At 44.6% G+C, this 19,609-nt stretch overlaps 1 protein-coding gene across 1 annotated transcript; it reads left to right on the top strand.

Annotated features, from left to right (window-relative positions):
- Positions 1-9,243: 9,243 nt before the first annotated feature.
- Positions 9,244-18,047, top strand: LOC115464900 (zinc finger protein OZF-like). Its single transcript, XM_030195280.1, has 3 exons — positions 9,244-9,353; positions 13,143-13,269; positions 16,284-18,047. Exons 1-3 carry the CDS (start codon positions 9,327-9,329, stop codon positions 17,732-17,734), a joined length of 1,605 nt encoding a protein of 534 aa, XP_030051140.1. The 5' UTR covers positions 9,244-9,326; the 3' UTR covers positions 17,735-18,047.
- The last annotated feature ends 1,562 nt before the right edge of the window (positions 18,048-19,609 follow it).

Here is a 19,609-nt window from a genome sequence, read left to right as displayed (position 1 = left end):
GTGGAGCAGGGTAGTCAACACCTCTTCAGGGTCAGTCGCAAGGGTGTCTCCGGGTGTGTGTGCTGGCGGTCCACAGCTCTGGGTGGGACAGGTTGGCCGCTGGCTTCACTCTGGTCCAATATATCCAGGCCGGATTCCCCGGAGCCCCTTTTCTGAGGTGGCACTGGAACTTGGAGTGTACTCAATCTCATCTTCGGCTGGAACTCAAACTCGGAGTGAACTCAGCAGCGGGGATGGAACTGGAACTCAGAATAGATGCAACAGCTTGGCTGAAACTGATGCTCTTCTGGTTGAACTGGGATGACCTTCTAAGCCGTCTCCTTTCGGCATTGGTTTCAAGAGTAGTCCGCAGGGCAGGTTCCAAGAGAAGACTGCAGCGGTACTCATGGAGCGTGATAGCAGGATCGATTGCAGAAACTGGGTTTCTCTGGGCCCCGAGCCGCTGATCTCGCCATCTCTCAGCTACAGCTTCGGGGGTATTTTCCAAGACTGGATCAGAACAAAATCTATCATGGTACTCTTGGCATCATTAAGGGCAGAAACTTGAATAGGCCTCGGAGGCTCCATCAGCAGCATCCCTCGGACTGGACTCAACTCTTGCGGACTGGAATCCCAAGGCGTCTTCTTTCGGCCTCAGCTTCATCATCCATTTGGGTCAATGCCTTAGGAGAGGTACACCACTGATCGCTGCCATGTCCCGAATGCCTGGGTCAATACTCCAAGCCCCAAGCCCCTCTTCTCATCCACAAACAAGTGGAAAGGTTTGGTGACATCTGGTAGTCCTCCTGTTGGGCCCAGTCGTCGTTGTCTGGTGAGTATGTGGTGGTTTCTTCGGGGAGATGGACGAGGAGTAGGTTCGTAGGTTCAGGAGGGTAGGGTTCTTGACAGGCTTTCTTGGCTGCCTCGTCCGCCCGCCGGTTACCCCGGGCTATGGAATCTGTCCTCCCTGTGTGGGCCCTACAGTGCATCACAGCGACTCTTCTTGGCTTCCACACAGCTTCAAGCAGGTGACAGAGTTCAGTGGCATTTGCAAGCCCTCTTCCTTCCGCTGTCGAGAACCCTCAGGCGAACACTACACAATCAACAGGTCACCCACGTACTGGACAACTGGCCCATATTCGATCTGGCACATCTCCAGATCTCTGGCGGGTTGCTATGTCGCGCTGCATAGGGTATACTGTGTTTGGGGCTGGATGACGACCTGGGTATTTGGCTTCAGTTCGATCCAGTTAGAGGTGGCATTTACGGCTAATCCCCCGGGATTGGATTCCGCCCAGACTCCTGGTACTTCTGCCATAAGGTCCCTCCTCTGTTGGGCGAAGGCAGTATTCTGAAAGTACTGGCTATCAGTGGCTCCGAAGATCAAAGGGGTGTGGAGTCTCCACTCTTCTTGGACGGGACATATGAGCGTCACTGGTTGATCTTCGAGAATGGCTTCCACCTCACCGGTGGGTTTGAACTTTAGTATCTTGGGTTTGCAATATGAGACAATACATGAGATACCATAGAAATATGTCTTGAAACAATATCATACAGGAAACAATCAGTGGCTTCAGAGGTGTTAAGACTGATGATGCTTATACCTAGTAAGCAAAAAGAAATCATTACAATTGAAAATGTATAGCAATATTCCTATATTGACCACCAGTTTAAATGCTGGAGTAGAGTTCAGCAGTTTATCTAACAAAATGAGTTCAACCAAAATCTCCTTCCAGTGTTGCAGGAATTGATGCATGAATTACCCCTATTGTTAGCAGAATCTGTGGTACTTCAGGAGTCAAACAGCACACACCAGAATGAGGGAGAAATCTTCTTTATTTGCCAGCAAACAAAGTAGGACATCAGCATTAAGTCTCTTCTTCCCTTTCTCAGCTCTCTGTGTCTCGTGGCTTCTGTCTCAGCTCCTTCTCTTCTTCTGCTGTCTGTCTTCCTTCAGCTCTCCTTCTTCTGTCTGTTCCTTCTGACGTAAGCTGCTTCTGCTCCCACTTATATACCGTTCTATCTCCCTCCTAGCCCCCCTTACTCTCCAGATGGTAAAGAATAGATTAATTACCTTGTCTCAACCAATCATCTCTATACATATGTTCAAAATATCAGTTACATAGGTTCCAGACATATCCTAAACTGACCTATGACCTGGGGCCCCTCACATTAGACAATATGGCACCAGTCTCTTGCATTTTCATTATGATTAATTTCTCAGCTATAGCTTAAACTGGGTTCATTTAGGGGCTAAGGGACATTCTCATATTCCTAGTCAACTTCATACTAACTGCTAACTGAACTCTGGCATTCATTAAGGGGTCAAGGGCCAGTCTTACTTAATAGCATACAGCTATAGTTTGTTATTTCTTTCAGGACCATTCCTACATTTACCTATAATTAATCAAGGAGAAGAGAGTTGACTTCTCTTTCACCTAGCCAGGACTGCAGCTAACTCAAACCATATGCTGACCTTTTCACTGCAGTCCTACTCAGAACGTAAGGCAAAGAGTTGAACAAACATTAGATTTAAAAAGGTATTCTACATATTAACTACACAGAATAAACATATTCTAAAATAAGCATCCTTATAAGACATATTCTAAAATACACAGAATCAGTATTCCTTATAACAAAATCTACATATCAAGAATATCTAGAATTATTTAAACAGCTTTAAACTACAGTATGTCTGGCTCATGCCTTGTTCATAATAGTATACAGATGTATGTGGTAAGGTAATATCTTTGAACTAGCATTAGCAATCCATCACTCACAAGGGGGTCAAAGAAAGTTTCTGTCTCTGACCTTTCTAACCTTTAGCTTAGCCAAAGCTAGACTTTCTAAGTAATTAAATCCAGCTGGCATTCCTTCACTTTACTTTACAGAACTGAAGAGTTAAAACAGAATTTAACCACCAAACTTTAAACAGAATTAACAATTAATATAATTTCTTATATATAATTATGCCCATGCTGCCTCACCAGCAATGGTGCAATCTTAACAGAGTTGTTTATAGGCATGAGGATATAAAGGTTACAGTTCTAAAAAGTTCATTGCAGTAATAGGCAACAATCCTGAGAACAGAGGAGAATGCGATGGTCAGGTCTGCTTCAGGAATGGTAAGACAGCAGGCCTTAGCACAATGGCAGCGAAGACTAGTGCTGTCAGTGATCACAGTTCAAATGATGTCACGTCCTGCCTGTCAACTAAGGTGAGAGGACAATTTGATGAACCTGAAAAAACAAGAAAGAGGACTCCAAACAATAAATCAATTAATCAAAGCAGGACCTCTGTTTAGGCCTCAAGACATAAAAGATAATAATTTTCTCAATATCTGGTCAAACCCTTAACAAAATATCATTAACTCAATTCTATACTCAGATTTTATGCTTTATTCAGTTCTATTTGATAGGTAATTCAGAATAAAATGAATTGCTATTCTGGCCTATCCCAAAAGAGTATAGTCCTGTTCAAACACTTCCACATATATTCACTTCCACAGACCTTCTAACTAACTTACAGTGTACCTTCGTAGCACATAAACATGCATGCCATGTGATTATTTCACACAACTTGCACATTGGCAGTAAATAACTTTTACAAGCTTAGAACATCTCAGTAACCTTTCAATGACTGGGAAATTGCTCCCATCTTCTTCACAATGTGATTCCCTACAATTCAAAACACACATTTAAATCTTTATCATGGTACATCTCACGTCTCTGGATAACCAGGTTTAAGCGTCTGCCCAAAATCATGAGAGAGACACATTTCATTTATGGAAAAAAATTAGAACAAAGATGATTTCAGCAAAGTAGGCAGGTGTCTAGAATGTTCTATAGCAGCACAAAGCATTCTCATTCAAGGTACATTAAAAATGTTAACTTCTTAACCTGAACATCCGGCTACATTCCTTTACCCTGGAAAGGGGGGGGGGGGCAATATCTGGTAGTCTCAATTACCCACGGTACAGTAACACAGATATATGTTTATCACAAGCATGGTGAATTAAATACCTTTAGTACCTTAGTAGACAAACGATTCCTTGCATAAATCACATTATCAAACACCAGGCTGCAAAAGAAAATATTAATGCAATACCACAGGGTATAAAAATTAAAAGGTTCCAATTGTTGGATAACTCAATTTGAGAAAGAGGTCCTGGAAAACACAATTTAAAGTTTTACTATGTGAACTGGTGCATGTAATGCACACAAGGGTCAGCAGAGGGAGCAAGTCATCAATATAAGAAAGAAGAGTGACATCATCAGGCAAGCAAACAACTGCATATTGAAACAATGAGAATTCAACAAGCCAGGAAGTACACGTTTCAGACAAGGCACATAAAACCTAAAAAAAATTATTTCTCTGAAATGCTGGGGTATAAGTACATAAGTACATAAGTAATGCCATACTGGGAAAAGACCAAGGGTCCATCGAGCCCAGCATCTTGTCCACGACAGCGGCCAATCCAGGCCAAGGGCACCTGGCAAGCTTCCCAAACGTACAAACATTCTATACATGTTATTCCCAAAATTGTGGATTTTTCCAAGTCCGTTTAGTAGTGGTTTATGGACTTGTCCTTTACGAAACCGTCCAACCTCTTTTTAAACTCTGCTAAGCTAACCGCCTTCACCACATTTTCCGGCAATGAATTCCAGAGTTTAATTACACGTTGGGTGAAGAAACATTTTCTCCGATTTGTTTTAAATTTACTACACTGTAGTTTAATCGCATGCCCCCTAGTCCTAGTATTTTTGGAAAGCGTGAACAGACGCTTCACATCCACCTGTTCCACTCCACTCATTATTTTATATACCTCTATCATGTCTCCCCTCAGCCGTCTCTTCTCCAAGCTGAATAGCCCTAGCCTCCTTAGTCTTTCTTCATAGGGAAGTCATCCCATCCCTGCTATCATTTTAGTCGCCCTTCGCTGCACCTTTTCCAATTCTACTATATCTTTCTTGAGATGCGGCGACCAGAATTGAACACAATACTCAAGGTGCGGTCGCACCATGGAGTGATACAAAGGCATTATAACATCCTCACACCTGTTTTCCATACCTTTCCTAATAATACCCAACATTCTATTCGCTTTCCTAGCCGCAGCAGCACACTGAGCAGAAGGTTTCAGTGTGTTATCGACGACGACACCCAGATCCATTTCTTGGTCCGTAACTCCTAACGTGGAACCTTGCATGACGTAGCTATAATTCGGGTTCTTTTTTCCCACATGCATCACCTTGCATATAGAACATACATAGATAGATAGACATGTTAGGTACTTCACTAGACAAACATTTATTGTACAAATCCTACTGAGGTAGATACAGAGATTAGGCAAGAAATAGTCTGCAAGTTTTATGAATAACTTGGGAAAGCGCATCGAGACCCACAAGACTTGCATAAGACACTACCCGTTATTGTACTTAATCAAAGGCAAGGGAACACGGCTACAGGCAGCTGATATGTCCCTGAAGAAAAGCACAAACTGGACCTTTTTCCACACCCACACATAGAGGAATGCAGTGTCTGTTTAAAATGAATATATCTGTGCAGAAGCGGGGAGGAAACAAATTCTCTCTCTCTCTTGCTTAGTTACACATGGCTTTATTATAGCAGCACAAATGCAAAAGGCAATTAACTCATGCTGCACAGATAAAATAAAGCATTACAAGGCAGGAAAAACAGCGTATTGAAAGGAAAACGCCCACATAGAATGCCAGTCTGCACTCACACTCACATTGATGACGAGAAAGAGGAAAGAGAAAATGGAACTTTGCTTGAAATAACAGCACAGCCAAGTACGGCTATCTTTCATGCGAGTGAATCAAGGAACACAGACTGCAACAAAATAAAAACTCCTCTTTTCTCCTACTAAATGAGAAAGTCTCTGCTGTCTGCAGAACACTCCAACACACTCTTTCTTCCCTCTGCATTCCAAAGCAAACAGTAACAAAATGCCATGACAAGCTGTTAACCCTTTCACAAACAGCCAAGTACAAAGGAAGAACAACTGTACTTACAGATATTGAGTTGTCATCCTACTCCAACGTTAACAATTACTTACAAGGCCTTTCTGCACTAAGGAATCACTGTTGCACACTATTTTAAAAGAAACAGTCTATTTCCTACCCTCAATGAAAATATTTGAGAACTCAAAAATCAACAGAAAAATATATATACGTACAGATGTCTATCAAAATCCCAGGCATGCACCCTTGTGCAGCCGACGCGTCCACACACAGCTCAGCTGTACTCATACTAGGGACCGCAGTCACCACCTAGCACTTTACCGAGAGATTCTTCAACCCTGCAGCTTTTCCCACAGGATTCAATAATTTTACAGTTCCGGAGGATCCCTGATAACCTTGATCCAGGCCTCTATATACGGTATGTCATTAGGGTGGCACAGTCAACTATCTGGTTGAGTCCTGGCCACATGACCTGGCCTCTCTGGATCATACCTCCCTTTGTACACAGTTTCTGGCTGAACACTTCACTAAAGTGTTCTGTCATTAGGTCTAAGGGTGTGGACCCACCCCCGTCCATCCTGGCCTGAGTACAAAAGGATAGTAGACAGAAAATGGGAAAGGGTTGGTGGAGGGGTGGGGTCCCATTCCACCGGACACATAAGGTATTTCAGTCGCACCGGCTGGGATATGGTGCCAATCACACTCTTTCACATACAACAGGAAACCCGCCCTCCCGGTTTCCCTTCTGCGGGTGAGTTTCGGGAGCCACTAGTCTGTCACGGACCTAGCCCGTACTCGGCACCCAGAAGGGGGTGATTATTTTGTTACATTTGTACCCTGCGCTTTCCCGCTCATGGCAGGCTCAATGCGGCTTACATGGGGCAATGGAGGGTTAAGTGACTTGCCCAGAGTCACAAGGAGCTGCCTGTGCCTGAAGTGGGAATCGAACTCAGTTCCTCAGTTCCCCAGGACCAAAGTCCACCACCCTAACCACTAGGCCACTGTTCGACCCTTTAACAGGTTGGTCTGCTACCCCGAGTATACTCGCTAGGCTTCTGGTTGAGGACACTGCTGCTGGCTGGCTGGTCTCAAGATTCAGGATTCAGGATACTCCGGAGACAGAAGTTTGCTTTGGTCGGATCCCACAGCCTTGAGGCCGCTGGTCGGTCCCATGCGACTCCTCCTCAAGGCAGCCGGACACTGAACTCAGTGGTGCGCACTCACCAGTCGCCTAGGGAGGGGCCGCCAGTCCCGGTGCGACTGAGCTCCGAAGGGGGAGGAAAATCCTCGTTTGACCCCGAGTCTCCTGACTGGCTCGCCAAAATGTAACAGGAAAATTAGCAATCAATCACGAGACTGGCGGCAAATAGACCCAAGACAAGCAAACTTTATTTTGGCAGCCAAGACGCAGCTCTGAGTAGCCCCAGGAAGACTTATCTCTACACATAGTTCACAGACAAAGGATCTTAGGCAGAAATGAAACTCAGCAGGTTAGGGCCGTTATCTTATCTGGTTTCCATAGCATCCTGTTCGCAAGGAGCTGTAGCTCAGTTCAGTTACAAGTTAAAATTTCATTTAGCCAAGCACAATACAGTGTAGTTTATAGCAAAAAGTCCTGAATCTCCAGGTTCAATAAAAGCTACAGTAAAAGTTACCCCTTACAAAAGGACCCCTTGGAAAACTGTGTTCCTAATAGCAATTACCTTAGCCTGAAGAATCGGTGAAATCCAGGAGTTAATATGTTTCGCCCTGTATACCCGGTTATTTCCAAGTAAAGTTGCGCTCAGAATTGGTCCTAAATTCATCTGATTTCTCCAAATTTCACATCAATCAATAAATAGTACTACTTACTTTCTTTCCAACCCCCCCCCCCCCCCAAACACACACACACACACACACCCTCCTGGCATGGCTGAAGAGAAACTTCACTCTAGATTACATAAGTACATAAGTAGTGCCATACTGGGAAAGACCAAAGGTCCATCTAGCCCAGCATCCTGTCACCGACAGTGGCCAATCCAGGTCAAGGGCACCTGGCACGCTCCCCAAACGTAAAAACATTCCAGACAAGTTATACCTAAAAATGCGGAATTTTTCCAAGTCCATTTAATAGCGGTCTATGGACTTGTCCTTTAGGAATCTATCTAACCCCTTTTTAAACTCCGTCAAGCTAACCGCCCGTACCACGTTCTCCGGCAACGAATTCCAGAGTCTAATTACACGTTGGGTGAAGAAAAATTTTCTCCGATTCGTTTTAAATTTACCACACTGTAGCTTCAACTCATTATAAAACAGCCCCCTATTCTACTATCTCCAAGCTAGGAAGGACTGGTGCAAAGGTTCGCAGTTAATCCTTACCCATCACCCTAAAAACCCAGGGATACCCACATCAACACACACTCTGTCCACTTGGGCATATGATTATATAATGGTCTGTTATTGCAAGGCCAAGATAAAGGTGCCCTGCAAGGTTGAACCACACCAGTTACCACCATTGCGAAGGAAAAAAAAGAAAAAGAAAAGAAACTTCTACAGTATAGACTGAGCTGGGGGAGGGAAGTCAAAAGGTTTACTTGAGGTAGAGGAGAGCTTCCCTTTCAGATTCATAAGAAAGAAAGATGTCACCAGTTACTGCATTAGCCTGCTGTCTATAGTGAACCTCTGTTACAGATGGGCAACTCCAATTTCTGTAAATGTATAATGTTTTCTGCCCCCCCCCCCCCCCCCCCCATATCCCTCTAAGTCCAGGATCCAGTCTGTGGCTCTTTCCTGTCATTGTCAGCAGAAACAAACTGATCTACCTATAACCCAGAAACTGACTTTCTTATTTCTCTTTCCTTTATCAGGTAACATAGTAACATAGTAGATGATGGCAGAAAAAGACCTGCACGGTCCATCCAGTCTGCCCAACAAGATAACTCATATTTGCTGTTTTTTGTGTATACCCTACTTTGATTTGTACCTGTGCTCTTCAGGGCACAGACCGTATAAGTCTGCCCAGCACAATCCCTGCCTCCCAACCACCAGCCCCGCCTCCCGCCACCGGCTCTGGCACAGACCGTATATGTCTGCCCAGCACTTGGGAGGCATTTGTACAAATGATCTATACTACAGATTCTTGGTCTGGGTACTAGGCTGTACAAGATCAGCTCCTCTGATGTTATTTCAGGCATGTGCAGTAGATGGCAGCAGTCAGATGCATCTCTCCTCCTCCCTCCCTCCCTCTCTCTTGCTTCTCTTCTCTGACTCTGATCTGTTCCTTCCCAGACATCCCCCTTCTCCACCACCTCAGCCCTTTCTTGACTTTCTCTGTACAGGGAGGGAGCCAGGGCTGGAAATCATACTCTGGAGGAGAAGGGCAGGAGAATGGCTTGCAGGCTTTCTGCTCAGCAGGTAAGAGACTGAGGTGCAGTGCCAGGCAATGCCATGCAGCCTCTGATAGGGTGCATGGGGAGTTTGGCACTGCTCAGTCTATTCATTGGTCTCTTTTATTCGCTGCAGCCTCTCAGGCTCCACTTCCTCAATCTCCTCTTGCTATATGACTTCTCAGTTTCTGCTTCCTGTGATTACTTTAGATTCACTTTCTTTCCTGGACTTTGATCCTGGCTGGGGAACTGAGTTCGATTCCCACTGCAGCTCCTTGTGACTCTGGGCAAGTCACTTAACCCTCCATTGCCCCTGGTACAAAATAAGTACCTGAATATATGTAAACCACTTTGAATGTAGTTGCAAAATACCACAGAAAGCCAGTATATCAAGTCCCATTTCCCTTTCCCTATTTGAGATTCTAGATGGAATGTTGCTACTATTGAGCTTCTGTTGCTACTATTTGAGATACTACATGGAATGCTGCTATTCCACTAGCAACACTCCATGTAGAAGCCTGCTCTTGCAGATCAGCAACGCGGCCGCGCAGGCTTCTGTTTCTGTGGGTCTGACGTCCTGTCAGACTCACAGAAGCAGAAGCCTGTGCAGCCTTCTACATGGAATGTTGCTAGTGGAGGAGTAGCCTAGTGGTTAGTGCAGTGGACTTTGATCCTGGGGAACTGAGTTTGAGTCCCACTGCAGCTCCTTGTGACTCTGGGCATGTCACTTAACCCTCCATTGCCCCTGATACAAAATAAGTACCTGAATATATGTAAACCGCCTGCCCTTGAATGTAGTTGCAAAAACCTCAGAAAGGCAGTATATCAAGTCCCATTTCCCTTTCCCTAGTTGAGATTTTACATGGAATGTTGCTACTATTGGAGATTCTAGATGGAATGTTCATGTTGCTATTCCACTAGCAACATTCCATGTAGAAGCCTGCCCTTGCAGATCAGCAACGCGGCCGCGCAGGCTTCTGTTTCTGTGAGTCTGACGTCCTGCACATATGTGCAGGACGTCAGACTCACAGAAACAGAAGCCTGCGCGGCCGCACTGCTGATCTGCAAGGAGTACAGTGGGCTCTGATTCTGGGGAACTGGGTTGAATTCCCACTACAGCTCCTTGTGACTGTGGGCAAGTCACTTAACCCTCCATTGCCCCTGGTACAAAATAAGTACCTGAATATATGTAAACCGCTTTGAATGTAGTAGAAAGGCGGTATATCAAGTCCCATTTCCCTTTCCCTGCTCTGTGCTTGGCCAGCCTTCTTTTTTCTCTCCTGCTTCTCCTCTCCTGTTCTATCCACCTATACTAGGAATAACAAATTCCATGGACCCTTACCTTTATTATTCACTCTTATCTCTGTTCTTCTTTACGATACCTATACGTTTACTATTTTTTATTACATTATTATGTTATTTTACTGAACTATATTACATTACGTTATTTAATTGAACTGTAGTTTGCCCTATGGTCTTGTAAGCCACATTGAGCCTACTATTGGTGGGAAAATAAATAGCCATACTGGGTCAGACCAATGGTCCATCTAGCCCAGTATCCTGCTTCCAACGGTGGCCATTCTAGATCACAAGTAGCTGGCAGAAACCCAATTAGTAGCAACATTCAATTCTACCAATCCCAGGGCAAGCAGTGGCTTCCCCATGGCTATCTCAGTAGCCAACTGAGGCTGGGTGTAAATTACTTGCTTCAGGTTCCTCTTCAACTCTCACGCAGGAACCACGCAGTAGTCAGGAGAGTACAAGAAATTAACTGAATTTTATTTAACACATGGAACTCAACATCAGTTGTCAGCAAATCCTCAGCATAGAATTAAGATGTTAACAAAGGCTTGATTTTACAAAGTCACAAGAACACGCAGCCTTTCCTTCTTGGGCTAGGCACATGTACAAAGCCCCTTGTGCCCGACCTGTAGCCAGATTACACCCTGCACTCCTCTCCGTTGTACCAATGGAGATCTGGATCAGCATTAACGGTCCAAGTCTTTCAGGGGTTTACCCTGAAGCAAATCTCCAGCCACAGACAGACAGCATCCTACTCTCGAGCCTGGGTTGCAGCGAGACTCCCCAATCTCAACTGTAGGTCGGCTCCTCTGAATGGCTCAGAAATTTAACAGTAATTACCCTGATCCTATATCCTTCACCAGGGTTAGTTCAACAGGTACTCCTCTTATAGCCCAACGGGTCACTTGGTGGGAGTTTTGACTCTTCCAATGCAGGCTGCCAAGGACAAATCTTACAGCATTGTCCTTGCTATATATACCGAGGTCATCAGCTCCACCCCACACCGGGACTCAACAAATCAGATCATCCCCAAGTGTGAGATGGACTCATGACTTCCATGCTGGACCCTCCCATGCAAGGCTCCAATACAACAAAGGGTTACACAAGGACCTTCCTAAGAAAAGGCAGCACTATAAATATTGCAGTGAGCCCAGAACATCAATACACTATTGGAAAATTGAACAAGCTGGATTATGACAGATCCCTGCAAATATTTAATACTAACAGAATACCTGGCCTCGGTCACAAGTACAGAACTCAGACACTCTCAAAATACAGGATAAGTAACCAAAAACTAAAATTCAAAATATGTAAACAAAAATTAAGCTTAAACCCCCAAATCCCAGACTCTACATGCCGCTCAGCACCAGAGAAATAGAAAGATGCATTTCCAACTGTAGTGTGCAAATTATAAGGATGGCAGATGTCAATTCCCTAAACTGACATATTGTAATTTCTAAGTGAGGGATAAGATATACCCCTCTCCACCCCCACCCAACGGAGAGAACTCTCAGTAAACTCTGGTCAGGGTGAAGGGTGAGGAGATCTCCTCACTCAGAACACTAGTCAGGCAGCTGACCCAAGAAAAAAAATATACAACTTAGATTTCCAGCCTATACACTAGAATAAAATGAAAGACTTTGTCGACTTTGGTTATACTCAATAAAAATTCTTTAAGGTAAATTACAGAGCCTGGAACGCTAATATAAAAACTACTGACTCCTGACCTGCGTTGTCACAGTGTAAAATGCAAATATATATTCTGCATTCACAGAAGCCTCTCTCACATAGCAATGAGTACAGAGCAGAAGTAGGGTGTTTTCCCAAAGAACTTACCATACAATAATTTCATTTCAGTAACAGCAACATAACCCCTCCCCAGCAGCAGGCATGTTATGAACTAATACAAAACCCTAAAGAAGTCATGTAGGATTTATAGAACAAATCTACCACTCCATAACAGTACCAGCAAGTGTAACCCATTTCTCTCTTAGCCAGAGAACACCTGCTACAGGTAAGTATCTTCGCTTTACCTGCCACAAGTCCCATTCAGATTAGCCCCTTAAAGGTACAGGGGATCAAGGTCTGGCTGTGATTCTACTGCTGGTGAAACTCAAAACCCTGCACCTTTTGGGACTGACAGGTACATTAAGAGGGTAATTCTATAACTGTGAACTTATTCTGTAAAGGAATATAGGTGCCTACATTCCTATATTGAATATTAGCTTAAGGGGGTAGATAATTACTCCTAAGCACATACGCGTTTATGTTGGCTGTAAATCTGGTGTAAGTGTGTGCACCTAAGTTCACAGTTAGACTTGCAAACCCAGGAGTATATAGAGGAAACTGAGTCTAGGGCTACACATGAGGGAACAGATCTGGCAATTTCTGGGGGAGAGGGGTCCCGGTTTTCTCTTTTCCATGATATAATGTTAGGAGAATAAAGGCAGATGAACTCTAGTGCATTCTGAGCTCCTCCACATGTCACTGAGTTTGTTCCTGGTTTGTGTTTCAGTTGCCAGTGACGTTTGAGGATATCACTGTCTATTTCTCCCAGGAGCAGTGGTGGTATTTAAATGAGAGACAGAAGGAGCTTTACAGAGAGGTAATGAAGGAGAATTATGAGATCCTGATCTCACTAGGTAAGGACTGCATTACCTGCATTTTTTTAGCAGACGTAGGGGCTGATTAATATGAAACATTTTCCTTTACCTTTTCTAGTCCAGAAATGTATGATCAGGGCCTGTCTCAACCCTGCTCTGTATCTGAGGATGGGGGTGTTAAGAGCCAGGATTTAGACCATACCATCCAGCTTATTTCGAAAGAGAAAAACACCTATAGTGCGACCTAAATCGGGAGATAGACGTTTGTCTCGCAAAGGCGCCCAAATCGGTATAATCGAAAGCCGATTTTGGGCGTTTCCAACTGCACTCCGTCGCGGAAACGAATAAAGTTGATGGGGGCGGAACTGGGGCGTGGTTATCAGCTGAGGAGAGATGGGCGTCTTTAGCTGATAATCGAAAAAAAAGGCGTTTTGACCGCGATTTTGGGTCACTTTTTTTGGACCTTTTTTTTCACGAACAGGTCCCAAAAAAGTGCTCCAACTGCCCAGATGACCACTGGAGGGAATCGGGGATGACCTCCCTGGACTCCCCCAGTGGTCACTAACCCCCTCCCACCAAAAAAACCCCACTTTAAAAACTTTTTTTTCAGCCTGTATGCCAGCCTCAAATGCCGTACCCACCTCCATGACAGCAGAATGTGTTCGATCCTCTCACAGCCTTTCCCTGGGTCAGATGTGGCTCTCGGGTGCAGTACAAGGTCACATCAGCATTGCATTGTGGTGGGTGTATGGTATTGGGCTCCGTGATTTCATTAGCTTGTGTTACTGTCTCACGATGTTGGTAGTTGGTAGGCTCTTCTCCCATGGTGCTTTTCCCCCTGCCTACTGGGTCAGAGTGTGCCCTGTTGTGTTTCCTGTTGTAGTCCATGCGGTAGTGGCCATTTTTGTAAGCCAGTTTTAGCTCCCTTTCATGTGTTACCCACGTTACTGAAAGTGGGCATTGTACAGCATTCTGCCAGCTCTGACCTACTGCTCATCTCAGTACCAGGGAGACTCGTTGCCAGTGGGGCACAACCTCTGATCTGCAGTTAACTGTGAGTAAAGGCGGTTATTCCAATAAAGGATGTTTTCGGAGAGATTAGTCTTCAGGTGTCAACTGGTGTACCAATGTTATATAGCAGCAACCAGTCCTAGAGGCCTGCATGTATGCAGGTCCCTGGAGCACTTTTAGTGGGTCCCGCAGTGCACTTCAGCCAGGTGGCCCCAGGCCCACCCACCCCCACCTATAACACTTGTGCTGGTAAATGGGAGGCCTCCAAAACCCACTGTACCTACATGTAGGTGCCCCCTTCACCCCTAAGAGCTATGGTAGTGTTGTACATTTGTGGGTTTTGGGGGAGGGTGGTTGGGAGCTCAGCACCCGTGGTAAGGGAGCTATGCATGTGGGAGCTTTTCCTGAAGTCCACCGCACTGACCTAGGGTGCCCAGTTGGTGTCCTGGCATATCAGGGGGGCGAGTGTACTACGAATCATGGCCCCTCCCATGACCAAATGGCTCAGATTAGGATGTTTTTGAGCTGGGCGTTTTTAGTTTCCATTATCGCTAAAAAAAACAAACGCCCAGCTCAAAAACGTCCATTTTTTCGAAAATACAGTTCGGCCCGCCCCTTCACGGACCCATTCTCCAAGATAAACGCCCATGGAGCTAGGCGTTTCCATTCGATTATGCCCCTCCACGTGTCTTACCAGTTTTCTTCCCTTTAAATCAGAGGTAAATCGTTTCCAATTCTTGGAGCAGGGCTGAAAGCCAAGGGGAAGGGAGTGCAAATAAGCAGCACCTGGCTTAAATGTAGTCAAAAGTGTGGCACTGTGTTCATTGGCCCCTCATCAGCTCATGACACTGGCACTAAGGGATGTGCATTTAATTTAAAGCGTATGACAAATGAGGGCATTTTTGATTTGTGTCCCTTTAAATGAACAGAGAGGTTGTGGGGCTGGAATCGAGCCATTCAGTTTCGGCAGCAGCAGCACTGTCTATGGGGCTAGTCATGGTGGAGCCACTGTAGGAGGGGGGGGGGGGGGAATAAAGAAGCATGAGTCACTTCCCCAATCATATTGAAACTTTTTGACAAACAGCCAAACAAGTGTATTCCTACTTGACTTGTGCCAAATCCTATGACTAATGATACCAGCAGCAGATCAGCAGGAAACTGAAATAATGAGCAGCCCAACAGTATTTTATCTCTGGGATTCAGAGACGGCAGAAAATGTTCCCGCCTTGCACCGGCTCCCCTCTGAGGAGGAGGCGTATTGGCAGGGTGGATTTATAAGGGAAATGGGACTTGATATACTGCCTTTTGCAACTACATTCAAAGCGGTTTACATAGTATAATCAGGTACTTATTTGTACCAGGGGCGACGGAGGGTTAAGTGACTTGCCCAGAGTCACAAGGAGCTGCAGTGGGAATTGAACTCAGTTCCCCCAGGATCAAAGTCCACTGCACTAACCACTAGGCCACTCCTCCACATTATTCATATATAACCCTAGGGAACTCCCAAACGCCATCTTTGCGGCATTCAGGAGAGAAATGCTGCATCCCTCCCTCCCTAATTGTCAGGATAATCATTCAGATATAATGTCGCAGTACGGTGGGGGTACCCAAGCCTGATGTGAGATAAGCTGGTCAGCCGTGACAGCTGCGCCTAAGGTTGAGCATCCTTGCTGCGCAGCGGGGAGCTCTGGTTTGCTGCTTGGTGGATTATCAGTCTTGCTAATGGCAGCGGACTGGGATTGGTATGTTAAAGTTGGAAAGCTTATGGTTGGCTTGGGTATACCCAGTTTAAGTTGTTTTGGATATTAATAAAGCTGCGTCCAAATTATTACCAATTTTTGTGAATACACGAGTTCTGTTTTTATTTATGTTATCAATTAAGTTTTTTAGGCAGGCACGAGGAGTCTTGGCTGCCGATGTTATGTTGTATTCCCACCACCGAGGAGGTGGCAGATATACAGTGGGGTATTGTGTTACTGAACTGCTTAAACTGTTTCTCCTACAATAATGCTGAATGTTCCCTTTTTTTTTTCTTTATCTAGGAAAAGATGATCCCAGAAGCAGTAATACAGAGGCAAATCATTGGAAGCTCAGTGGAAAGCCTGAAGGGGAAAAGATGTTAATAGAAAGAGACAAAGAAGAAACTCTTTCCTATTCTAATTGGGGAGAAAAGCAATGGGTCTCGGAAAATAAACAAAAAAATTCAACAGGAGGCTCAGTTCTGGATGAGCACAATTACAGTAATATCACACGTACAAGGGCAGAACAGAGAAACCAGATAAAAGATCAGAGATGTTTATGTGATATTTGTGAGATATTCCTCAGTGATCATGTAACTTTAAATTCGTGGCGGATATCTGACACTGAAGAGAGACCATCTAAATATCCAGACTATTGGAAAACCTTCCCTCAAAAGGGAGAACAGGGACAATGGAAAACATGCATAGAAGAGAGACATTTTATATGTTCTGAATGTGGAAAAGGTTTCAGTAGGAAGAAAGAGTTAATGCAACGCCAGAAAAATAATAAAGAAACTAGAATGTGTACAAGTACAGAATGTGGGAAAAGCTTTATCAATCAAGCACACTTTCCAAAACACCAGAAAAACAATATAGATGAAACAATGTGTTTATGTCCTGGTTGTGACAAAAAGTTCATCCAAAAAGAAAATGTCACAAGTAATGAAAAATGTCACCCAGGAGAGAGACCATTTTCAGATAGAGAAAGTGAGAAAGATGAAAGATTACACCCTTGTTCTGAGTGTGATAAAATCATCAATTGGGAAGAAAACCTTACAGTGCACCAGAGAATGCATTTAGAAATTAAACAGTTTATATTTACAGAGTGTGCTAAGAGCTTTACTGAGGACAGTTTCAGAGTCCACAAGACAATCCACACTGAAGTGAAACAATTCACATGTACAGACTGTGGTAAAAGCTTCAGTCATAAAGCAAACCTCATAAAGCACCAGAGAATCCACACTGGACTGAAACCATTTTCATGTACTGAGTGTAGTAAATGCTTTCGTGAGAAGACAAAGCTTAAAGTACACCAGAGAATCCATACGGGACTGAAACCATTTATGTGTAGTGAGTGTGGTAAAAGCTTCAGTCAGATCGCACATCTCAGCTCACACCATAGAACCCACACAGGGGTGAAACCATTTACATGCACTGAGTGTGGTAAAAGCTTCAGACAGATTGCACATCTCAGCTCGCACCATAGAACCCACACAGGGGTGAAACCATTTACATGCACTGAGTGTGGTAAACGCTTCAGACAGAAGTCGGACCTCACAAAGCACCAGAGAAGTCATACTGGAGAGAAACCATTTATGTGCACAGAGTGTGGTAAAAGCTTCAGTCAGAAGCAACATCTCAGTTTGCACCAGAGAACCCACACAGGGGTGAAACCATTTATGTGCACTGAGTGTGGTAAAAGCTTCAGTCATAAGGCAAACCTCTCAAAGCATCAGAGAAGCTGCACAACTTAAACCATTTTCATGTACTGAGTGTAGTAAATGCTTCAGTGAGAAGGCAGATCTCAACATACACCAGAGAATCCATACGGGACTAAAACCATTTATGTGCAGTGAATGTGGTGAAAGCTTCAGTCAGAAGGCACAGCTCAGTTTGCACCAGGGAAACCACACAGGAGTGAAACCATTTCCATGCACAGAGTGTGGTACAAGGTTTAGTGAAAAGTCAGACCTCACAACGCACAAGAGAATCAATACATCTGTCATATCCTCAATCTGTCATTTTCCACTGCGATTGTCCCTGATGCCTTCAAACATGCCGTAATCACCCCATTCCTCAAAAAACCTTCTCTAGATCCTACCTCTCCTTCCAACTATCACCCCATCTCCCTCCTCCCCTTCTTATCTAAGATACTAGAACATGCTGTCCTCTGTCGCTGCCTCTTTCTTCTCAAGCTATTCTTGATCCACTCCAATCTGGCTTTCTCCCCCTTCATTCAACTGAAACTGCACTTGCTGAAGTCTCCAATGATCTATTCCAGGCTAAATCCAAAGGGCTCTACTCTATCCTCATCCTTCTTGATCTTTCTGCTGCTTTTGACACTGTTGATCACAGTCTACTCCTTGGCACGCTGTCCTCACTTGGATTTCAGAACTCTGCTCTTTCCTGGTTTTCTTCCTATCTCTCTCAGCGTACTTTTAGTGTTTACGCTGGTGGATCCTCCTCTTCCTCTATCCCGGTCTCAGTGGGTGTACCTCAAGGATCTGTCCTAGGACATCTCCTTTTCTCCATCTATACTTCCTCCCTTGGTGCTGTCATCTCAGCCCACGGTTTTCAATATCACCTTTACACTGATGACTCTCAGATCTACCTCTCCACACCAGAAATCTCGGCAGAAATCCAGGCCAAGATATCTACCTGCCTATCTGACATTGTTGCCTGGATGTCTCACCGCCACCTGAAGCTCAATATGTCCAAAACTGAGCTCCTTATCTTCCCACCTAAACCAACCTCTCCCCTTCCCCCACTCTCTATTTCTGTTGACAACACGCTCATTCTCCCTGTCTTATCTGTTCGTAACCTTGGGGTCATCTTCGACTCCTCCCTCTCCTCTGTACATATTCAACAGATTGCTAAAACCTGTCGCTTCTTCCTCTATAATTTCGCCAAAATTCGCCCTCTCCTTTCTGAGCATGCTACCAGAACCCTCAACCACACTCATCACCTCTCGCCTGGACTACTGCAACTTGCTTCTCACCGGTCTTCCACTCAGCCATCTCTCTCCTCTTCAATCTGTTCAAAATTCTGCTGCACGATTAATATTTCGCCAAAGTCACTATGCCCATATCAGCCCTCTTCTGAAGTCACTTCACTGGCTCCCTATCCATTTCCGTATACAATTCAAGCTCCTCTTATTAACCTATAAGTGCATTCACTCTGCTGCCCCTCACTACCTCGCCACCCTCATCTCTCCCTACACTCCTTCTCAGGAACTCCGTTCACTAGGCAAATCTCTCCTAATTGTACCCTTCTCCTCCATCGCTAACTCCAGACTCCGTTCCTTTTATCTTGCCACACCTTATGCCTGGAATAGACTCCCTGAGCCATTACGTCAAGCTCCATCCCTGGCCTCCTTCAAATCTGGGCTAAAGGCCTACCTATTTGATGCTGCTTTTAATTCCAAACTTATCACTTGCTTGTAACCTTTATCTTATCTTCCTCTCTTCAATAGTCCCTTTCTCCTTATGTCCTGTCTGTCCTACCCATATCCCTTATTTGTCCTATCTGTCTGTCTTGATTTAGATTGTAAGCTCTTTTGAGCAGGGACTGTCTTTTCTTCATGTTAAATTGTGAAGCGCTGCGTATGACTGGTAGCGCTATAGAAATGA

Source organism: Microcaecilia unicolor, chromosome 1, assembly GCF_901765095.1.
Source record: "Microcaecilia unicolor chromosome 1, aMicUni1.1, whole genome shotgun sequence".
Lineage (NCBI taxonomy): Eukaryota > Metazoa > Chordata > Amphibia > Gymnophiona > Siphonopidae > Microcaecilia > Microcaecilia unicolor.
Note: the sequence above shows the minus strand (reverse complement) of the source record. Positions and strands in the feature narration are given on the sequence as shown.